Source organism: Micropterus dolomieu, linkage group LG03, assembly GCF_021292245.1.
Source record: "Micropterus dolomieu isolate WLL.071019.BEF.003 ecotype Adirondacks linkage group LG03, ASM2129224v1, whole genome shotgun sequence".
NCBI classification, from domain to species: Eukaryota; Metazoa; Chordata; class Actinopteri; order Centrarchiformes; family Centrarchidae; genus Micropterus; species Micropterus dolomieu.
Genome location: NC_060152.1, coordinates 23,355,946 through 23,376,239, shown reverse-complemented (window position 1 = coordinate 23,376,239; position 20,294 = coordinate 23,355,946). Strand labels below are relative to the sequence as shown.

The following is a 20,294-nucleotide window of genomic DNA, read 5'->3' as shown; positions in this document are numbered from 1 at the left end:
TCCAGACTCTGTCACGTCTGTCACATGTGCTCAGTGTGAACCTGCTTTCATCTGTGAAGAGCACAGGGCGCCAGTGGCGAATTTGCCAATCTTGGTGTTCTCTGGCAAATGCCAAACGTCCTGCACGGTGTTGGGCTGTAAGCATAACCCCCACCTGTGGACGTCGGGCCCTCATACCACCCTCATGGAGTTTGAGCAGACACATGCACATTTGTGGCCTGCTGGAGGTCATTTTGCAGGGCTCTGGCAGTGCTCCTCCTGCTCCTCCTTGCACAAAGGCGGAGGTAGTGGACCTGCTGCTGGGTTGTTGCCCTCCTACGGACTCCTCCACGTCTCCTGATGTACTGGCCATGTACTCCATGCTCTGGACACTACGCTGACAGACACAGCAAACCTTCTTGCCACAGCTCGCATTGATGTGCCATCCTGGATGAGCTGCACTACCTGAGCCACTTGTGTGGGTTGTAGACTCCGTCTCATGCTACCACTAGAGTGAAAGCACCGCCAGCATTCAAAAGTGACCAAAACATCAGCCAGGAAGCATAGGAACTGAGAAGTGGTCTGTGGTCACCACCTGCAGAACCACTCCTATATTGGGGGTGTCTTGCTAATTGCCTATAATTTCCACCTGTTGTCTATTCCATCTGCACAACAGCATGTGACATTGATTGTCAATCAGTGTTGCTTCCTAAGTGGACAGTTTGATTTCAGAGGAGTGTGATTGACTTGGAGTTACATTGTGTTATTTTAGTGTGCCCTTTATTTTTTTGAGCAGTGTACTTCAGTCAGCAAAACAATGCTAATGCTGATGTTTAGTTAGTTTATGTTCACCATCTTAGTTAGCATGCTAGTGTTTGCTAATTAACAAGTACAACTGAGGCTAATAGGAATGTCTATTTTTGCAAGTATTAGGTCAAATCAAAGTCTTGGGGAGAACAATTATTTTGACCTGATGGTGGTACTAGAGGAAAAGTCAGTAGGATTCATCTTCAAGGGACTTTTAATATCTGAACCAAATTTCATGTGGCAATCCATCCAGTAGTTGGTACATTAGTACATTTCTTATGTAACCAAAAATGTCAACCATTGTCAATGTCAATTATGGCACTTGAGGAAAAGTCCAAGGATGAACAAATGGATTAGGATTCATCTTCTTGGGACCTTGAATGTCTGTACAAAAGTAGCTAGCTCGGCTAAAAAGAAGTGAATACAGTGAAGGAGTTCAAGGAGGGTGAAAGTGGATGGTATACTCATTGTTAAAACAAACAATCATACTGTGACTTTCAGGGCTAGGTTTCATCTCCCCACCACCCTCTTGGTATTGACAGGCATGGAGTGATATTGCATAAATAGCTAATGCTGGCTGCACAATAGAGGATAATATGGCAGATTTGGGATCCGATCCGCTCCTCCTGACAATCGCAGGGGTGTTCCCAATCCAGGGAGGGTTGGAACATTATCGACCCAAATGATCCAGTAGTGTGAGAGGTTTACAGACATAATCTTAAGGTCACCTGATTACAACTTGAAATCGTGGAGCCTCCAATCAGAAACAGACAATGAGAGCGAGGTGACAGGGAAGAGTCACCGACGAGTTGCGTATTTGCTCTCGCTGTAAAATGTATAAACCATGCTGATTCCCTCTTCTCAGCCACAAGTTCATCCACAGATTTGTTCTCCTTTTTTTTCTGTGCATAGCACACACAAGGGCTATTAGCCGACGAAGACAGTCTGCCTCTATGTTTGCTTATGTCCAAGTCACGTTTGATTGCGTGAGTTTCTGTGAGAGGTCGCTCTGAAATCGTTTAGTATATACGCCAAGTGTGTGGTCCTGCGTCTTGACAGAATCATCAGGTGTGTGTGTTCTATTAAAAATCAGTTGCATCTGTCATCATGTCTGTGGTATCCCATGTTTTTAAAATGGGCAAAGCTTTGAGAACCCTCTAGTGTGCACCAGCTATAAGAGAGTAGTTACCGTCCTCAGCCTTCCGGAGTTGCTCTGAGCTCTAATGGCAGCCAGAAGAGCAGACCTCTCATTCTCCTCCTCAACATAAGATGCTTTCTTCATGCTGCTGGGACCAGTAGTGGTTATCTAGTTGTGAAGTAAAAAGAGGAAAATCAAACCCCATTCTTATCTTCCAGCCAACACCATCACTTACACACAGCTGAAAATGTTAAATTGAGAATATACTATATTTCTGCTGGTGGTGGTGGTGAATGCATTATGATCACTATCTCCGTCTCATCCATCCATGAACTGTATCTTGATCTCACCTTCCTGAGCCCGTCCCTGCCTCCGCCTGTCTGGATTGCCTCCATCAGGCTACTGTGTAGAGACGTCTCTTTGTCAACAGATTTACAGATCACTGGTCTGAACTTTTTAACTGGCCCAAACAGTGTCACTGATGGAGGCCCAGGGGCCACACCACTGTCTGACACTGTGATAGAAGGTTGTGGTTTTGCATCAGGTGTTAGATGGGTGGCAGCCTTCGTCATGTCTCTCGTGTTCTGAAGACAAGATGTGGAGTACATTACATTGTACACTACATTGTAATTTACAGCATTTCTTTTTCAAGAGACCCATTACAAGAAATAGTTAATACAAGTTTTACTCACACTTGTCTGACCTTGAGATACAGTCTTGGGAGCCGTGGTTGGTTTGGCAGATGAGTGTAGAGGACGGCTTTGTACAGGGCTGGGGCTTCTAGGCCGAATATGTTTAATATTATCTCCGTCATGATTGGCGGTCATATTTATTTGGGTGGGGCCACTAGAGTGCATGTGCTTATTCTTGGCTGTTTCTGTTTCCAGCATATTAGAGCTTCCATTGGTGGATCCAACACAACTTCTAAATCCTCCTCTGTCCGGTCTCACTTCTACATAATCTCTCTGGCTATCTGACACATACTCTGGGTAGCTCATGGACCTCTTAGGACCAGGAAGGTTGGATTTAGAACTAGATTCATTCTCCTTATTATCTGAAAAAGATGACTGGGAAGATTGGTGTGGATTCACTTGTATGGACCGACCTGATCTTTGGAAACCGATGGCTTTTAACGAAGCAGAGTCAGGAACGTTAGGGATGGAGCTGGTCTTAGCTGAGGTCTTTGGGGTGTATTTAGTGATGGCAGAAGCCACGTATTGGCTTGAGGTTCGCCTGGATGGTTTGAGGAAGGACATGTCTCTCTTCAAGTCTGGCAGGATAGGAGGGGGAAGGGTAGGTAGATTACTTGGCTCCTTAACATTGTGGGACACTGAAATCTTGCTCTCCACCTCTACCAGCTCCTCTTTTGCAACTTTGATATCTTTTACTAGTTCTTTAGCTTTTTCTTTAAGCATCTTTTCAGGCAGGGATCTCTCTGCAGGTTTATTAAGTGAAGTTTGCTTCATTTTCAGGTCCTCAGTGTTACTGGCCTTCAATGTAGTTTCTGCAACTGCAGTGGTAGTACTTTTCAGGGCATCTGTGCTTGCCTTATCAATGAGATCTTTGCCGTGGGGCACAGCACTTTCTTGTCTTTCATTTGAGCTCCAAAAAGCTTTGGCTTTTCCAAGAAGAGGAGTCCCCTCGCTATAATTAATTCCTGACTCTGATGAACTATCAGCTTTGTTCCGGGACATCCCCACTTTTACCATATTTCCTTGATCGTCAATCTTAATGGCACCAACAGTTTTGGAAGTTGGCTCTCCCGTAGCAGCATGCATGATGGCGGGTTTGGGAGGGACCACGGTGAAAGTTTTCATTCCGAAGCGTGATGTGACATTGCGAGTGATTTTACCTTGTGAAGTATTCGAGCTGGAACTATTTTGGTAAACACTGTGCATCTCTTCATCTCCTTCTGTAGATACTGATCTATGACTGGTTGATGGAAGAACAGGTTTCTTCTCTTGAAAAGATTGAGCGTTACTTTTCACATGATCAGGTTTGATGTCAGTGCTCTTTCTGTGTTTCTGCATGTCACTGTAAGGTTTCACTGCTGGTGTTCTTTGTGTATCCTCTTTCGCACTGTTGGTATCAGTGATACTTATTTCTTTAATCTTTGTCTCTAGTATTTTTTCTGTCTTTTTATCACCGATAGACCTTTTCTCCAGATGCTGCTCAGGTTGAGAGGGCTGCTTATTATTTGCACTGCTCTTTTTCTTACTTTCAGCTGCTGTACAAGCATTGTTGTTTTTGTTCTGTGGCTCCACATTGGACTGGTGACAAAAGACAGGACCTTTGACAAGATGGGATAAAAAGAAATCCATTTATAACATAAATAAAATACATAAGTTTATTAACTGTATTGTATAAATAACATTGAGCCTGAATAAATGGACTCTGAAAGCACAAAATATCAAATGCACTAAAGCAGCATCTGTATGATCTACTGGACGTAAGCATATTCTTCTTCATACCTTTGCTGCCAGTGGACTCAGTCCTGGTTAGTGACTTTGCCTCTTTTTCTACAATGTTACGTTCATAGTCCTCCAGTACTTCATCTATGGCTGTGACTGGCACATCCATGTCTACTACAGACACCGGCACCTCGTTACTGTCTGTGGACATGGTATAGGGAGTCTCCTTTGCTGAGACCATATCTATGTGGTCTGGAAAAGGGGAACAGATCAAGAGGTTAATATCTTAATCTTTCTGTACGTAGTGCACATTTAGATATTTAAGAATATGACCATGGTAATTACTTATCAAAAAGAGTTTGGAACAGTCATTTGTGGTCAATATGGAGTAATGTGAAACATTCAGTACACAGGGTAGTGTTGCAGTGGTATTATGATCAAGACATTTTAATCCTTTAATTAACTACATCAGATATCATTTCCGATGTTGGAGGCATGTATGCCTGGACTGCCAGGACGCCTCAATGAAAAGATATAAATCCAGTTTAAGATGACATGTGGATTGTGGCCTGTCCCCTCACCTTCAAGGTTTGCTTCAAAATCTGCCAACGTCTGATGGAGCTGGGCTGTGAGCTCCGGGTCATCTGCATAGCCTTTTAACCTGCCTAACTTTGCCTGTGGGTTGATGTCATCATGTCTGAGGAGGGACATAAAAATATGTGTCAGAAAGACATCTGCACATAATGACACGTAGAAACACACACAGAGTCCCAAAACATTTGATGTTATTAGATCCAGCACCCTTCCCATTACTAATCTGCCACGGAAACCAAAAGGCTAAATGCAGTTCAGTAGTAGAAGAAAGAAAACAAACGTGTTAGTTTTAAATATTTTGTGCTTGTTCAAAGTTCACTTTTATTTTCATTGGAGCCTTTTGGCTTTGAAACACATAGAATAAAGATATTATTACCACAGTTTAAACTTTCTTCACTCTCTTTAAGGGTTCAACAGAGCATTCTCATGAGTTACTGGCGTATTAGCCATAACAAATTGCAACAAGAAGGCCAAACCAAATAGAATTTGTCTTCTAAGAGACTTGGACTGTTCCTCTCTTCCTCAACGATTCTGAGAAAACAGGGTTATAGTGCTTTCCTGGAATACTGAGGAGCCAGCAGCATCAGGCCAGGCCCTGGATTCATACAGTTTCACTGAGTAAGGGCAGTGATCTAGGATCTCTGGTCTGGGCACATTACCATACACATTCCACAACAACTTAAAAGGTGAAAATTGATCTGCGCAGCATTCATTTTCCACAAAGGCCTTTGAATAAGGGCCTGGAACCATAACTATGAAAGTCTAGCACTAAAGGTTGAAGGTGCCAGCTTTGGCTACAACTCACATATAACACATGATGGGAACTGATCTTGGTTATTACTGCCGTCTCTATACAGTTAAAAAGACTTCTATAGTTGGCTGAAAAAGTGATCGTTAAAACTGCAGGTGAAACACAGGTGGAAAACTAAACTTGACTGCTAAATGCAAAAAATTTTATTAATAATTTTCAGGCAGGTGTTACTTATCAGCTGACAGCAAGGTCAATGGTACATGCATTATCTTACATGCCAGGAAACCACTGTCTATTAGAATGGATGTAAAAATAAAAGGTGATGGAAAAGACCTGAGGTAGAAGATTGGTAGGAGTAGGCAAAAAATAAATACTGGGAAGCACAAGACCAGATAGATTAATGAGTAAAGTAGACGCTGTGAGTCACCGTATTCTCTTTTGGCCAGTGCAGATGTCTTAATGTACCAAGCCATCTTGAATTCAACTTTTCATCATCCAATATCACTAATTGTCCAATTTCACAAATTAGGTAAATATAAATATACAGTACATGCTTGTCAACTTCATTCTACTTTCCTCCCTCAATCTTGTCGCCCCCTACTTCCATGACTTTGTCTCTACCTGTGTCTTGATCCCCAGGTAGCACATCCCTCATCGCTGTCACTGGAATTGTCCCGCACTGGTCGCAGCAGTCTCTCTCCTCCGCCTCCTCTAATTCCATCCAGGGACAAACTCCCATCTGGGGATGTGGGATGGGCGTCCGATGGAGAGCTAACCATGCCTGAGTCCTCGCCCTCTGCCATACCCTCAGAGGCGGCGTAACCCTGGTCGGGCAGGCTGCTGCCACCACTGCTGCTGCCCAAGGACATGGTCTCCTCCTCGGGTGTTCCAGTTTCTGGTTTCTGGCCACTGGCTGTGGAGCACCGCATGGAGTGAAGCCAAGCTGGGAGAGGATAGAGTACAATCTTAGCATCAGTATAGGGTGTTATAACTGTTAGCAACTTCAACATCCAAATCAAAGGGTGTCCAATGACCTAAGGTTATATATTGTGAAACTAAAGGACTGAGAATGGGTTTGTATTGGGTTCAGACATCATCAAGGCCTCAGGTTCATTACTCATGCCATGCATACACTTCAAAAAACCTTTAGGCCTTCTTTATTTTTCTCAATTTCACAAGCCATAAATTAATTTAATACCTGGGAAAACACTGAGGAAAAAAACAAATGTTTGTCTGAAAAGAACCATAGGATGTAGTGCGAGCATGCAGAGTGAGAGATGGAAGAAGAGGGGGGGAAAAAAAGAGGAAGTATTTACGTTAGTTTCAACATTCATTTTAACACCCCCCCCACACAGAAAACACAAGCCAAATATACAAACACAAGCCCGGAGCACAACCACTTGTGGCTTGATAAAACAGCTTTAATGATGTGTGGGTGGACTTGCTGTAAACAAACCCTTTTAATTAGATTGTAACGGTACTGTTTTAGGTTGCAGTGAAAGATAGTATTGCTTCATACCCTCTCATCTTTTTAGTACAGTCATGCACTGGTCAGTCCTGTGGGTTTTACTTACTTATTTAGTCTGTCACTGATCTCATTGAACTCGAGGCCAAGAGAATAAAATCAATGTACTATTTGTTAGCTTTTCAGCAGTCCAGCCAGCATACACATGACTGGGAACTCAACTGGGGATTCTTCAAAATGAGTATAACAGTGAGTGACCTTGTTTGTAATACCATGTATCTGTGAGTGCATTTGGGCATGCCCTGTCCTCCAATATGTATGTGTGTGTGTGTGTGTGTGTGTGTGTGTGTGTGTGTGCGCGCGCGCGCGCTACGCCTGTCAGTTTTGGGCCTCTTCCTAATGGTGTGGAGAGAACAGTCAGTTCCAGGAGATGTGGTGATGACTCACAGGGCTGTCCTCCCAGCTCATTCCCAGCAACAGCTTAGTAATGCCAGCAACAGCCACAATCAGGGCACACACACACACACACACACACACACGTGCACAGACAAGCGCATGTATACACACATAGTCTTATGCACATTTGCACACATATGTGCATGCATTACAAATACACAAGTAAACATCCACACATAGTTCTCAAACCTCCGACTCAATATGACCTTAGGCACATGCTTCATTAAAGCCAAGCAAAATGTGACTTTTCAAACTCTAACGAAGGCAATCCATGCACAATCCCAAACCAACGTCCTTGAATCTTGATCCAGTCTTCAACTGTTTAATTGAAAAATGTCTTTCAAACATATGTTCTGTTTTTCAATACAACACAGATTGCCTTTACAGATAATTGCATGTTCATTATCACAACTCTACTGGCTCAAGTACACATACTCTAACTAGCCAAAAGATTTGCACCATAACTCAATGGCTTAGAACTTGCAGAGGATGATTAATGTTTTACATAAAATCGGATTACTGTAAAATGAAATTTTCATCAGATCTGCCATGTACATTGCTGTCATCAGAGCCAGAAATTGACTAACCATCATCCATCTGAAAAATATAAAATTCTACTTCACTGAAATATTATTTTGAGACACCACAATAGCTACATCCATATGGTACAGAACAAGTCATTTGATAAAAACAAGGACTCCATTCCCTTGACATAGTTACTGCACAAACAGAACATTTGGGTTACTCGCAGTTTTGCAGCCAAAGATCGGAAGGATATATATATTTTGCTCTGGACCCCAAACAATAAACCCCTTTTTCACACAGGATGTCAGGACAGAAGAGTTATTTTGGATACCCACCTATCATTTAAGAACAAGCTGTGAAGTATTCATGCAACTATAAGCTTTCTGAATAATAAACAAAAGTTTTAAAAACAAATTAGGGTGTAGTGTCACTCTCTTTTCTAAGTTATAAGCTCTCCTTAGGAAGAGGTCATTTATTTCATACACTTGTCTTAAAAATACATGAGGCACCACTACCAAAAAACAACATGTCACTGATAGATCACCTTTCCATAATATTGCCAAAGGCAGCATGCATTCGGATCTCAGATTTCTAAACCATGCCACGACACCGGGCACAGAGAGAAACATCCACTGTCCAACTATTGATCTGCAGATATCGCATCACCAAAGTATTGGTTGATAAATATCACATGGCCTTGCCTCATAGCCTCATTTCAGCATGTCACTCATCAATCACACTGTAACTGATACGTCCAGGGTTTAGCTCATCTATCATTGTATAGTCTCTTGACCACATTCTGTGAGTCCACTTTTAACTCAGCTCTGATCTCATGCATAATCAATGGCAACCAGCAGATCAAGTTGAAATGCAAAACCACCAACAGTATATACATACATATGTAAAAAAGAAAAGAAATCTAGCATTGGTTAAGAGTAAAACTGGAGAGCAAGACTTGCTTTCACTTGCAGCATTTTTTGTCCTCATAAGAATCAAATCCAAACCATCACAAGAACAGATGAAATTAGGTTGCTGTGAAGTGGCTCCTGTGAGGCATTGCGACACCAAATGAAAGCAAGTAACAGAAATGAGATGATTCACTTTATGATAGCAAAGAGACCTTGACAACAAATACAGAAGAAACAGTAGAACATTTCTTAAAATAATGATAGGAGTGTGGTGTACATCAGAAGGAGGTCTAGCAGAAATATGAAGGGCCAGGAAAAAGCAAAGGGAACTGATGAAAAAGGATTGTCGGACGAAAGAAGGGTCAAGCCAGCGAGGGACTTCAGGAGTGTTTGGAGCGCAGACGCACAGGCCCACAGCAGTACACTACAAAGTAGGGTGAGGGGTCGGGAGTAAAGAAAAGAACAGATGAGTTTTAAGATGGATAGATCATGAACATTGCACTTGGCAAGGATCACTATCAAAACACCATCAGGAGAAAAACCTATAAGAAAGAAACTGAGAACAACAAACAGTGAAATGATAAAGCCTTATCATGCAGAGAACACACAGAGAGTTCAACAACACTCAAAGATGTCTTCCATTATACATCTAATATACTCCAATGTACTGTATAAATGCAACAAAAAAGGCACTCGAGTTGATTGATGTTAACCCCAGCCCTGACCTTTTGGATCCAGAAGAAATACCTGGGCTTACAGGTTGACATTTATAGATATGAAGCAACTTGACCTCACATGGACCCAGTAGGCCCTATCACTTAGCAACTCAGCTGCTCAGATCGCTGATGGAAAGATGGAGAACACGTGAGACCAGAGTGACACACACACACACACACACACACACACACACACACACACACACGGCAATAAAGGATGGTTGCAAAAATAAATACTCTTTTTGGGATGAATGAAATTTAAGTTAGAAAACCAGGAGAGCAGCATCTAGGAAAGAAAAGAAAGCCCAGGAGTGAAGCAAAGGGAGAGGCAGTCCATGTGGAACCTACACTGGGGAGCTGCTTCCTCCGCCTCCGTGGGGCTCTGTGGGGAGTTGCTTTCTGTGGGCTCAAGGGGAGGGGAGAACGGGGTAAGGGATAGGACAAGCTGTGGTGGCTCCCGGGCCGGGGAACGACGAGGTTTGGGTGGCGCTGGTCGATCAGTGGCTCCTATAGGAGAAACAGCATGCAGGCAGGGCAGGCACCGATGGTCATGTTTGTAAAAGTGGGGAACGTGACACAAACATCTTCCATGCAAACTTCATATCAAACTGAAAGTGGCAAAGAAAACATAGTGTAATCGTCAAGATCTTTGTTTTTTATTTATTCTGCCAACATCTCAGCTTCTGTGTTTTCGTGCTACACCTCTTAGAGACTGCTTGTTATTCAAACAGTGGCTTCTTTATCTCTGGTGATGAAGTTTGGGTTTCTGTGGGCAGAACTCTGTCCTTTGTCTGCTGAGCCATAGAGGTTATCAGTGTTAAAGTACTTTGTTACTTGGAATAAATACAACGTTTATTTGGTTTGAACACCTTTTATTCTGTGCACGGCAAGTACTCCATGTCCACCTGTTTCACCACCAACAACAAAAACTCACACTCTGCACAAGCGCCAATCTTTTTACACCTTGTGCCGAAGTAAATAGTGTAGAGGATAAATAACCTGTTAACACTGTCAGCTACTCTAGTGTTTACAGTACATTCAGTTGTACGTTTTAACCACTGCTCCAGTTTCAGCTGAAGAAAAGTAAAAAGTAAAGATTTGTCGAGAGAATAATTTTTCAGTGCGCCATACTCTGCTACTGAGGTTTTTCAGTATTTCTGTAACTTCTAACTTGTATTCAACCACTAACAAATACTTATTAACAGTGGAATGTGTAAGAATTGAGACTATTCTCCAAAGTCAAAGTTATAATCCAAAAAAATAGGGGCAGCATATCACATATCAAGGCATAACTGCTGCTAACTAGAGCTGCACAATTTATGAAAATATATTTTTTCACTGAAAATGAATGAGTTTGAATGAAGTGTGTTTTACGATGAGTTAACAAGGCCACTAGTTTGGTGAAAGAGAGAAACTTGAATTCAGAAGATGTATGGTTGTATTTTGCAGTTCGATAAAGTAAAAATATGTGTAAGAATATTTTTCCTTTTGTCAGATTATTTTTAGATTAAAAAGCTGAAAGAGCTTGTGTGACTTAGCAAATTTGTCGTTCGCACACATCTCCCAGCTAAAACTCCAGGGGGAGGCCTGAGCTATACTATCGAACTAGCAACTCTTGAGATACAAAGTCATATTACGAGAAAGAACGGGCCAGGGCTAACTTGTTAGCATACTAACTTCAGTAGATATTTGAAACACAATGCATGGACGGTTAAAGTGCAGTTAAGACTGCAGCTTCGTCAGCGGTGTACAGTTTTCTGCTTTGAGACTAGATGCCTAGGTTTTCGGAAAAAGCAAACGCAAAAGCTTTCATGAACTACTGTAGTTAGAGGCAGAATTGCTACATATTATGTCAATCCATGATAGAAAGAAGCATTATATTGATAAGCAAAGGAGATGGGTGATGCTAACAGAAGAGTGGACTGACACATAAGACAAAGTCAATATGGATAACATATTGGATTTTAAGAGCCAAAGCACAATTACTGTAAAACAGCTCTGTTGAAATATAGCCACCTAGTCCTTGGACTAGTGATGGATCAGTGTGCTGAGTCTTAGTCAGCAGGTGCTGTCGATGTACTATATCTGTTTACTCTGTTGTCGACAATAGGAAGGAACTGAAACAGCATGCAGCACCAAGATGATAAACAACACCATCATAACCATGACAGCTTCTGGAGCACATACACAAACACACATACAGACACGGTAAAACAGTTTTCCTATCCACAAAAGTCTACAAATTACCCTGATGCTAATCCTTCAACTTCATCTCAGTTTCCCCCTCATATTATTGGTGATGTGTGTTTCTAATAAAGAAATACCTAAATAAGTGGCACACACTGCCCTGATGTCTGAGGCAACCAAGCTGAAGTTTTGAATTGAAACTGACATATGTATGCACATAACATTGATAATGTGTATTCCCTCGTGCCTAACATACAACACACACACTAACATACCCATTCCTGCACAAGCATACAAACAGACATTTTGAATGTATAAAAGTATAAAACCAAGATTTAAAATAATTTAAAAATACTAAAGTTAGTATAACATTTACTTTAATGGTTTGGTCTCTCACAGCTCCACCACTCTTTATTTAGATTTTCTCACAGCTAATGACATACAGTTTACCGTTTGACTTACATATCCATTTTGCTTAAACGTAAGGTTAAACAAAACCCAGATAGATGAAAGACTAAATCAAACCTATAAAAATGAAAGCCTACCTGAAACCTGTGCTGTGTACATTTCTGTCTCTGCCTATACAAGCATGAGGGCACCACCCTATACTGTACAAGCAGGGTGTACTTGTCTAGCCCTAACGTGTATACCAGCTATTCATTCACTGCCAAATGTGTATTGTTCGTATAACAATGTGCAGTTGTCAAGCTGCTCTGAAGAATATGTTGTTGATGAAAAGTTGATGTTGAAAAAGGAGATAGGGAGAGAGTAAAGCAAAAGAGAAGAGAGAAGGTGATGCACTGTCAGGGTAGAGAAAATACAGAAGTAGCTAGGTCTATAAATGTATTAATGAACCTGGTGCTGTCTGGTCTATCGTGACTAATGCACTAACCATTCATCTGCCTGTCCATCATTCTCCTTTCCTTAAATCCCCCCTAGTCCCCTTGTTTCTACCTTGCTGCCCTCTCATCCCGCTGCCAAAACCTTCCCATGCTCCTTTCTCTGAACTCCATTCTAGTACCCTCACCTTTGTCATCCCTTTTCTGAGGTCTACAGCTCTCTCATCTCTGCCCGTCAGACACGGCAGCCCTCTGCTGCAATCTCAATTTGCTACAGAGCAAGATCTAGGTTATATAAAAGGATCAATACGAGGGCGGCTAAAGTTCAAGTAGATCCTGTTTAAATCTATGATGGATCCGTCTGCCTTTGCATCTGCCAGCTTTTAAGGTTTGTGTGAGCGGCTGCATGCACATATGAGAAAGAGAGAGAGACAGAGAGAGAAAAAAAGAGAGAAAGATAAGAAGAATGCGAGGGATTGATAAGTGCAGGTGAGAGACAAGGACTGTATTGTCTCATGAGCTATGATGAATACCAGCTCCGCTAGTTCCTGTATTTCAGCCATGACGTGCACACACACTCACTCACTCGGCAGTTTATATTTCAGAAGTTGTAGAAGTGACAGTTCAGTTCTCCATGGCAGATATTAAGTCACTTTCTAACATGTAGAAAACCTATGCAGGCAACTTCAGACTGACTCACTTCTTTAACATACAGTGAGAGTGTTTGCCATCACTGCTGAGCAATCAAAAGCCAAGTTAATTTTCTTTGATGAATATAAATGTTTTGTGTACTGTGGTGTGAAAATGTGATATGCCAGTTGGTTAAAAGTGATTTATGTTTATACAGAGTAACTGATGGAGGAAGTTAAAACTAAGATAGAACAGGTAGAGCTTGTTCGTGGCCTGAGGTGCTGTGTCTGCTTTATCTATATAAATATCCTAACTGTCATTTGGCATTTTTCCTGTTGAAGAATCTAAAAGTCTACCAGTGTTGGTGTATCTGTCTTTAAGTTGCAAAGAAGAAGTCTGCCAACAGAGATGTTAGACAATTACTAGAATAAAATAGGGTGTCTCATCGCAATCAAAGAAAAAACACCTGATAATTATAGTGTGTTTTCAGAAAGCATCAAATTAGGAGTATTAAAGATACAATCAAATGTGGATTGTGGTTTCTAATACCTGTGTCCGGTGCTGTTTTTTGAGTGTCTGTTATCATGCCATTTTATAAATATTTACCCATTGCGCTGTGTCTGTTGTTCTCAACTTCATCCAGTTTCAGGTTTAGGGCCGACTCAGTCTCCGACCTGGAGCTGCTAGCTGATGTCGCCTCTTGATCTAATTTGGCAGGCATGCTGCTGGCATCTTCTGATTCTTTCACCCTGATTCTGGAGCTTTTAGTAGCGGGCTGGACCCGCACAGACCCGCTCACTGTGCTGCTGGTGAGGCTGCTGCAGTGGGAATCAGTTTGGTCTAGGTCAGCGTCTGAGTCATCGAGGCTGTGGCTGAGTTCAGAGCTGGAATCCTGGACCGCGAGGCTGTCGGCAGTGCTGCTGCTTTGGGTCAGGGAGCTGGAGGTTGCTGTGACAGCGCATACAGATGGCGGTTGTACTGCTGTTTTCAAGGGGACTGGTTTAGTTGTGTGCGTTACCACAGTGGAAGCAGAGGCGGTGGTTGACTGTGCCACCTTGGTGCGGAAGGCTGGGGTAGGTATTTCGGTTGCGTAGCTATCCGGGGTGGGAGCGCCAGAGGTTGACATGTCGTCTGGCCCTGGGGTATTGGGAGGAGGGGCTGGAGCCTTTCTTTTCCTCTGCTGGCTTTCTGAGCCAAGGCCCATCTGATAGAAGTGATAGGGAAAGACAGAGAAATGTCGAAAGTTAATTTACATCAGCACCTTATGCCTATGTATGTGTACGTGTGTGGTCGAACCATAAATCAGCCTGTCTACCAAGACTAAAGTACAGTTTACTTCTGAGTAATTAAATCAAGTGGAGTTCTGGCAGGTGTACAACAAGACATATAAAGTCTGGCAGTGATGCAGTTAATTTAATGCAGTGGTATACTGATAGTACATATTGATACTGTATGTGCATTTTACTGTGGTTTTTCTTTCATGTGTGTGCAAACACAAACAAAAATATTTAGAAACTCTGTCTTGTCATGTTGTTCCAATATCTCCAACACTCAATTCCATTTAAACACAAATATTGGCAAGGTACAACTTAGGCAAGAAGTCAGGGTAAAAAATGATATCAAGAGACATTTGGCTCAGTGAGAACAAGTAGTTAAACAGAAATCTGTCAATGCATGTTTCAAATGTATTCATTTTGAGATAGAAGCTTGCAGAAGAGGAGGGTAAAGGATGGAAGAAAGATCAAAATAAAGAAGGGGGAGAAAGGATCAAACTATGGATCATCAACAAGCTAACAAGTGGGAAATGATCTGTTTTATTCCACACAGGGATATGAGTCCATTCACACCCTCCTGTGCAAGTTGATCTCACTTTCTGTGAAGTCAGTTTTCTAAGAATCTGTTTTAAAGTGCTATGGGCAGGTTTCAACAGTATAGATGTCCTTATTTCTAAAAAAAAAAAAAAAATCCCAATTACTGCCGCAGCATTCACCTTTTCATAACTCTGCAACTCAATAGAGAACATGCCCGGAGCTGCATGTAGTGTTGCATCATGCAGCAGGACAAGAGAGAGATCTGGCCACCTTGCCTTTCTGCAGGCAAAGTGGGTTCACACATGTGAACTCTATAAACTCACTGCATAGCATGCTATGTAAATCCAAATGGCCCCCCAACTGGCTGTTTTTCTCTTCCTTGGTCTCCCGCTTCTCTCCCTCTCTGGCATTCATACATATAGGAATACAGACATACCAGTAGATGTGGGCCAAAGTTGAAGCTGAAATGGATAACTGACTTGCCTATGAAGATGGATGTGTGTGTGTGCGCTTGCAGATTTTGTGCATGCATGTGTGTAAGTATGTTTATGTGTGTGCTCCCTGCAGAGTGAAACATAAGACTGCAGCCAAGCCCTGCTATGAAAGAAAAAGCTGTGGCCGCAACACACATGCACAAGCACACAAGCTTCTCTGTGTGACTAAACAGGCGCGCGCACACACACACACACACACACACACACACACACACACACACACACACGAGAAGGAATAATATATCTCATATCTCAGGCTGAGCTAGGCTGTATGGATTAGGGAGATGTTGAGGTTTGCAGGGTTAAGTGTGTCCTGCTCTCATGGGCTTATTGGCGCCAAGACTGGGAGCGCAGCATGTACTTAAGATTGTTAGAGACTGAAGCCAAGTCTCAAGAATCTATATTATACCACATTCAAGGTCACACTGTACATTAACTTAAACTGACTATGGAATATGATCATGTATACACTGTGTGTGCTGTTTATTTACATTTGCAGTTTTCTTCTTGTTTTGAAAAAAGCTACGCATGTATTGCTGAAAGCCAGAGGCGCGATCTGGCCACTTTTGCTCATGTCTCAAGTCAACTTTGTGTCATGACATCCAGTCAAGTCACAACAAAGCAAATGACAGCTAAAGTATCGAGTGGATCTCAAGTCCTGACGCCACAAGTACAGTCAAGTCACGTTGCATCAAATCACAAGTAAAAACAGTGTCTAATGAAATCAATGCAAAGTTGTGGAAGTGAGTGAAGAGTTCACTATAGAGCAGTTCTTAAAGATGGTAAAACGAAATACCTCTTTCCACTCAAATTTACTGGTTAATCAGAAGTAGATTTTATTCAGGTAGACTATATTATTGAGAAAAGAAAAACATTCAGAAGTTCATTATAACAAGGAGCCAGATCCATGGATCATATTCTGATGTATTAAATATCTATGAGGCTTAAATAAGCAAATACTTTCCACATTGTTTATCCAAGTGTACTCTTAATACAAGAAACACAATCAACAAGTCACCATTTATTTCTGATGATTATGAAAGGATGTTGGGACGCCATCAGCCACTGATCTGATCACCTGACTTCCTTGTTTCAATACCAATTTGATTGTGTTTGTTCTACAGTGACTCCACTAACAAGAGCAAAATAGAGAACTAGATTACAGCTATTCAACGCTTTCCTGTTCTCTGTAATGTTTTCGTCTTATGATTGACTGAAGACTGCTTTGTTTTATTATTAGGGGAGATAAGCTCCGCAGTAGTTAATTATTTCATTATTGCTGAAAATATTCTGATCTTTCTCTTCTTGATTGAGAAATAACTTCACACATGCGGACATGGGTATATTTTAAATCTAGTTTGTCTGTAGAAAGGCAAGGTGGCCTGTTCTCTCTCTTGTCCTGCTACATGATGCAACACTACATGCAGCTCCGGGCATGTTCTCTTTTTGTTTTAGAGTTACGAAAAGTTGAATGCAGCAGCAGCAATTGGGATTTTTTAGAAATAAGGACATCTATACTGTTCAAACCTGTCCATATCACTTTTAAATAGATTTTTAGAAAACTGACTTCACAGAAAGTGAGATCAACTTGCACAGGAGGTGAATGGACTCATCTCCCTGTCGAATAAAACAAATCATTTCCCACTTACTGGCTTGTTGATGAATGAATAGTTTTACCCTATCTCCCCCTTCTTTGGCGCCCCTAGATTCAGATTGTAATCTACCGCTGTTAACAAGGACAACTGTACATGTGCATTTGTTATGATTACATAACATGTCTTACTCATCAAAAACTAGCAAGTCAACAACTTTGCTAACAGCCAAACATCAAGCAAGTGCAACAACATCAGACAAAGCAAAACAGCTAGTAAGTTATTACTTACTAGACCAACAGAAAGAAGGCCAGCTCGGCATCTGTCTTGCAGTCTATCGAAACGAAGCTCTCGCCAATGTTAAGCAAAATAGAGAAGTTGATTACATCTATTCAAATTTTTTCTGTTCTTTGCAATGTTTTTGTCACATAATTGACTAATACTAAACTAAAATGAAGTGGCGATTGACAGTTTTTGGTCAATCTCAATGAGCACATTTACTACCAATATGCTTCTTTGCTTTAAAACATTCTGATGTTTCTCTTCTTTATTGAGAAATAAAATGACATATGTGGACATGGGTAAATTTTTAACAGAATGCACCGTTACACAGAAGTGCATTGAAGGCCATGGCAGAACAGTCTGGTGTGTCCATTAAATTTTCCACTTTATGATTTGAGAGGTGAGGGGGCCCCATGTTGGAGCATGTTGATCAGATAGGGCCACCCATGGAGACTGCAACCTGGTGGCGTGACCATTCATCAGTTGTTTTGAAGTACTTTTGATGGGTGAGGGGCTTTGTTACAGGGCAACATTACAGCACTAATGTGGAATGTGAAATGGAGTATACGCATGTGTGTGCGGTGATGTATGTGTATGTATGTGTGTGTCTGAGATAATAATAGCGGCTGAGTTGTCTCAACACTGTGAGGGCACCGAGGTCAAAAACATTCAAACAGTAAACTAGAAGACAGTTAGCATGCGTTAGGGTTATTGTGTGTGTGTGTGTGTGTGTGTGTGTGTGTGTGTGTGTGTGTGTGTGTGTTGGGGGGCATGGAAGAAGCCAGCTAAGGATAAGGAAGCACATGGCTGACCCAGTTCCATTGTCATCTACATTGTCTTGTTTCTTCCAGTTTACATTTACAGCTATGTTCGTAGACACAGTGAGTTTTAGTTAGTAGTAGTTATCTGCCTACAATAAATAAACAGTGGTTTTGCTCATTTCAAGGTTGGCTTTCTGTAGACAGCGCTGCAATCTGTTAGAGTTATTAACAGATGGTTCAGGTCACGTCAGTAACATCAGCATTTGCATAATTACGTCACCTAGATAGGAGCAGTCAAATTCTCTTAGCCCCGCGGCCGTCTTTTCCTAAGTCCTTATGAATTCTCCTTCACAAAATTGTTAGGAAAGATTTTTTTGACTTTTCCACCGCAGCCCAAGAGATTTTGGACAATTTCATGCTCCCAAGTTGGAAACAGTTTGGGGATGGTCCCTTCCTGTTCAAAAATTACTGTGCAGCAGTGCACAAAGCAAGGTCCATAAAGACATGGATGAGCGAGTTTGGTGGGGAGAATTTGACTGGCCTGCACAGAGTCCTGACCTCAACCTGATAGAACACCTTTGGGATGAATTAGAGCAGAGACTGTGAGCCAGGCCTTCTTGTCAAACATCTGTGTCTGACCCCTCAAATGCGCTTTTAGAAGAATGGTTAAAAATTCCCATGAACACACTCCTAAACCTTGGGGACAGCCTTCCCAGAAGAGTTGAAGCTGTTATAGCTGGAAAGCGTGGACCAACTCCATATTAAACCCTACAGATTAAGAATAGGATGTCATTAACCTTTATGTGCATGTGAAGGCAAGCAACCCAAAACCTTTGGCAATGTAATGTATATCAGGTGCTTCTGCTACAGATGGAAAGTTTGTTGTATTGCCCCTTTTGTAGTCTTTACCGTTTGTTGTACATCTGTTTAGGGGTGACCCAAAATAGTCGAAGATTTGATGATTCAATAAAAGGAGTATGATTCAACTCCCAAGATCAGTTGAATCTTCGCAGAGTCGATATGAAATGAGGATCATACAGTACCGTTTTGGCTATATGGGGGTGCTCAACATCTACTGAAACCAGTTTTCTCCCAATAAGGTAATATACTGCCTATTACCATAATAATATTAACACTGTTATTATAGTGTGTGAATAAATCCAAATATGTTAACCCTAACTCTTGAAAGGTTTAGTGTGTAGTATTTCTGAGGATCTATTGACAGAAATGCAATACAAGATCCATAACTATGTTTTCAGTGGTGTATAAAGACCTTACATAATGAACTGTTATGTTTTTATTACCTTAGAATGAGCTATTTCTATCTACAAAACCACGGGTCCCCCCTTCCACGGAGGTCGCCAAATTGTGTCGCCACACACATGCACACATGTTATTTAGCACGAGCAGACAGCCTGTGGATCTTCATAAGATGAAGCCAGACGGAGTCAGGACAGATGACGGCACACAGATATAATTGTTGTGGATTTTCCCAGATGGAAGGTTCTGATGTGGGACAAATGTTTTCAAAGCAGAGCTGAAGCTGTCTGTTTTCTGCTGGACAGGTAACTAAGTTAGTCGGACTTAAGCGATGCAAATGAAAACTGTTGTTTGCTTTAGCTCGAAGATGGGCATAATCACAGAGAGAAGTGACTTGTTTCCCCGTCAGTAGTGTAAAATATGTATGTTGGATTAATTTCATGTAGCCTAGTTATTCTGCAGCCTGTGGTCTGGCTTTGCCAGTTACATTAGCGAGACAATCAGCTGATCAGCAATTGGCAATAACACAGTAGCTTCCAGCATGCATTATAAATTTTCTTAGATATTGCTTCGCTACTGTGCACACAAATGTGTAATTTTTACTTTCACATGCTAAATGCCCATTAAAAATGTTGCACAGATTTACCACAAGCTGTCAGTACTACTTTGTGTTTCTGTTGTATTTCAA

General features: G+C 41.6%; 1 protein-coding gene and 1 long non-coding RNA gene across 9 annotated transcripts in view; one reads left to right on the top strand and one right to left on the bottom strand.

The window, feature by feature from the left end:
- The window catches only part of LOC123967690, a 19,943-nt gene extending 11,403 nt beyond the window's left edge, over positions 1-8,540 (top strand). Inside the window, exon 2 of the long non-coding RNA XR_006824318.1 lies at positions 6,320-8,540. This is a non-coding gene — a long non-coding RNA (uncharacterized LOC123967690). The remainder of the gene's footprint in view (positions 1-6,319) is intronic.
- cobl (cordon-bleu WH2 repeat protein) overlaps positions 1-20,294 on the bottom strand; it is a 69,039-nt gene that overhangs the window by 5,994 nt on the left and 42,751 nt on the right. For 6 of the 8 annotated variants that reach the window (XM_046043861.1, XM_046043860.1, XM_046043862.1 and 3 more), the window contains 8 exons: positions 14,013-14,610; positions 10,099-10,257; positions 6,302-6,623; positions 4,917-5,032; positions 4,396-4,587; positions 2,617-4,214; positions 2,275-2,508; positions 1,976-2,092 (listed from right to left, as the gene is read on the bottom strand). In XM_046043861.1, the coding sequence (XP_045899817.1) occupies positions 1,976-2,092; positions 2,275-2,508; positions 2,617-4,214; positions 4,396-4,587; positions 4,917-5,032; positions 6,302-6,623; positions 10,099-10,257; positions 14,013-14,610 (3,336 nt within the window). The remainder of the gene's footprint in view (positions 1-1,975; positions 2,093-2,274; positions 2,509-2,616; positions 4,215-4,395; positions 4,588-4,916; positions 5,033-6,301; positions 6,624-10,098; positions 10,258-14,012; positions 14,611-20,294) is intronic. The other 2 variants (XM_046043866.1, XM_046043868.1) reach the window with 1 other exon arrangement.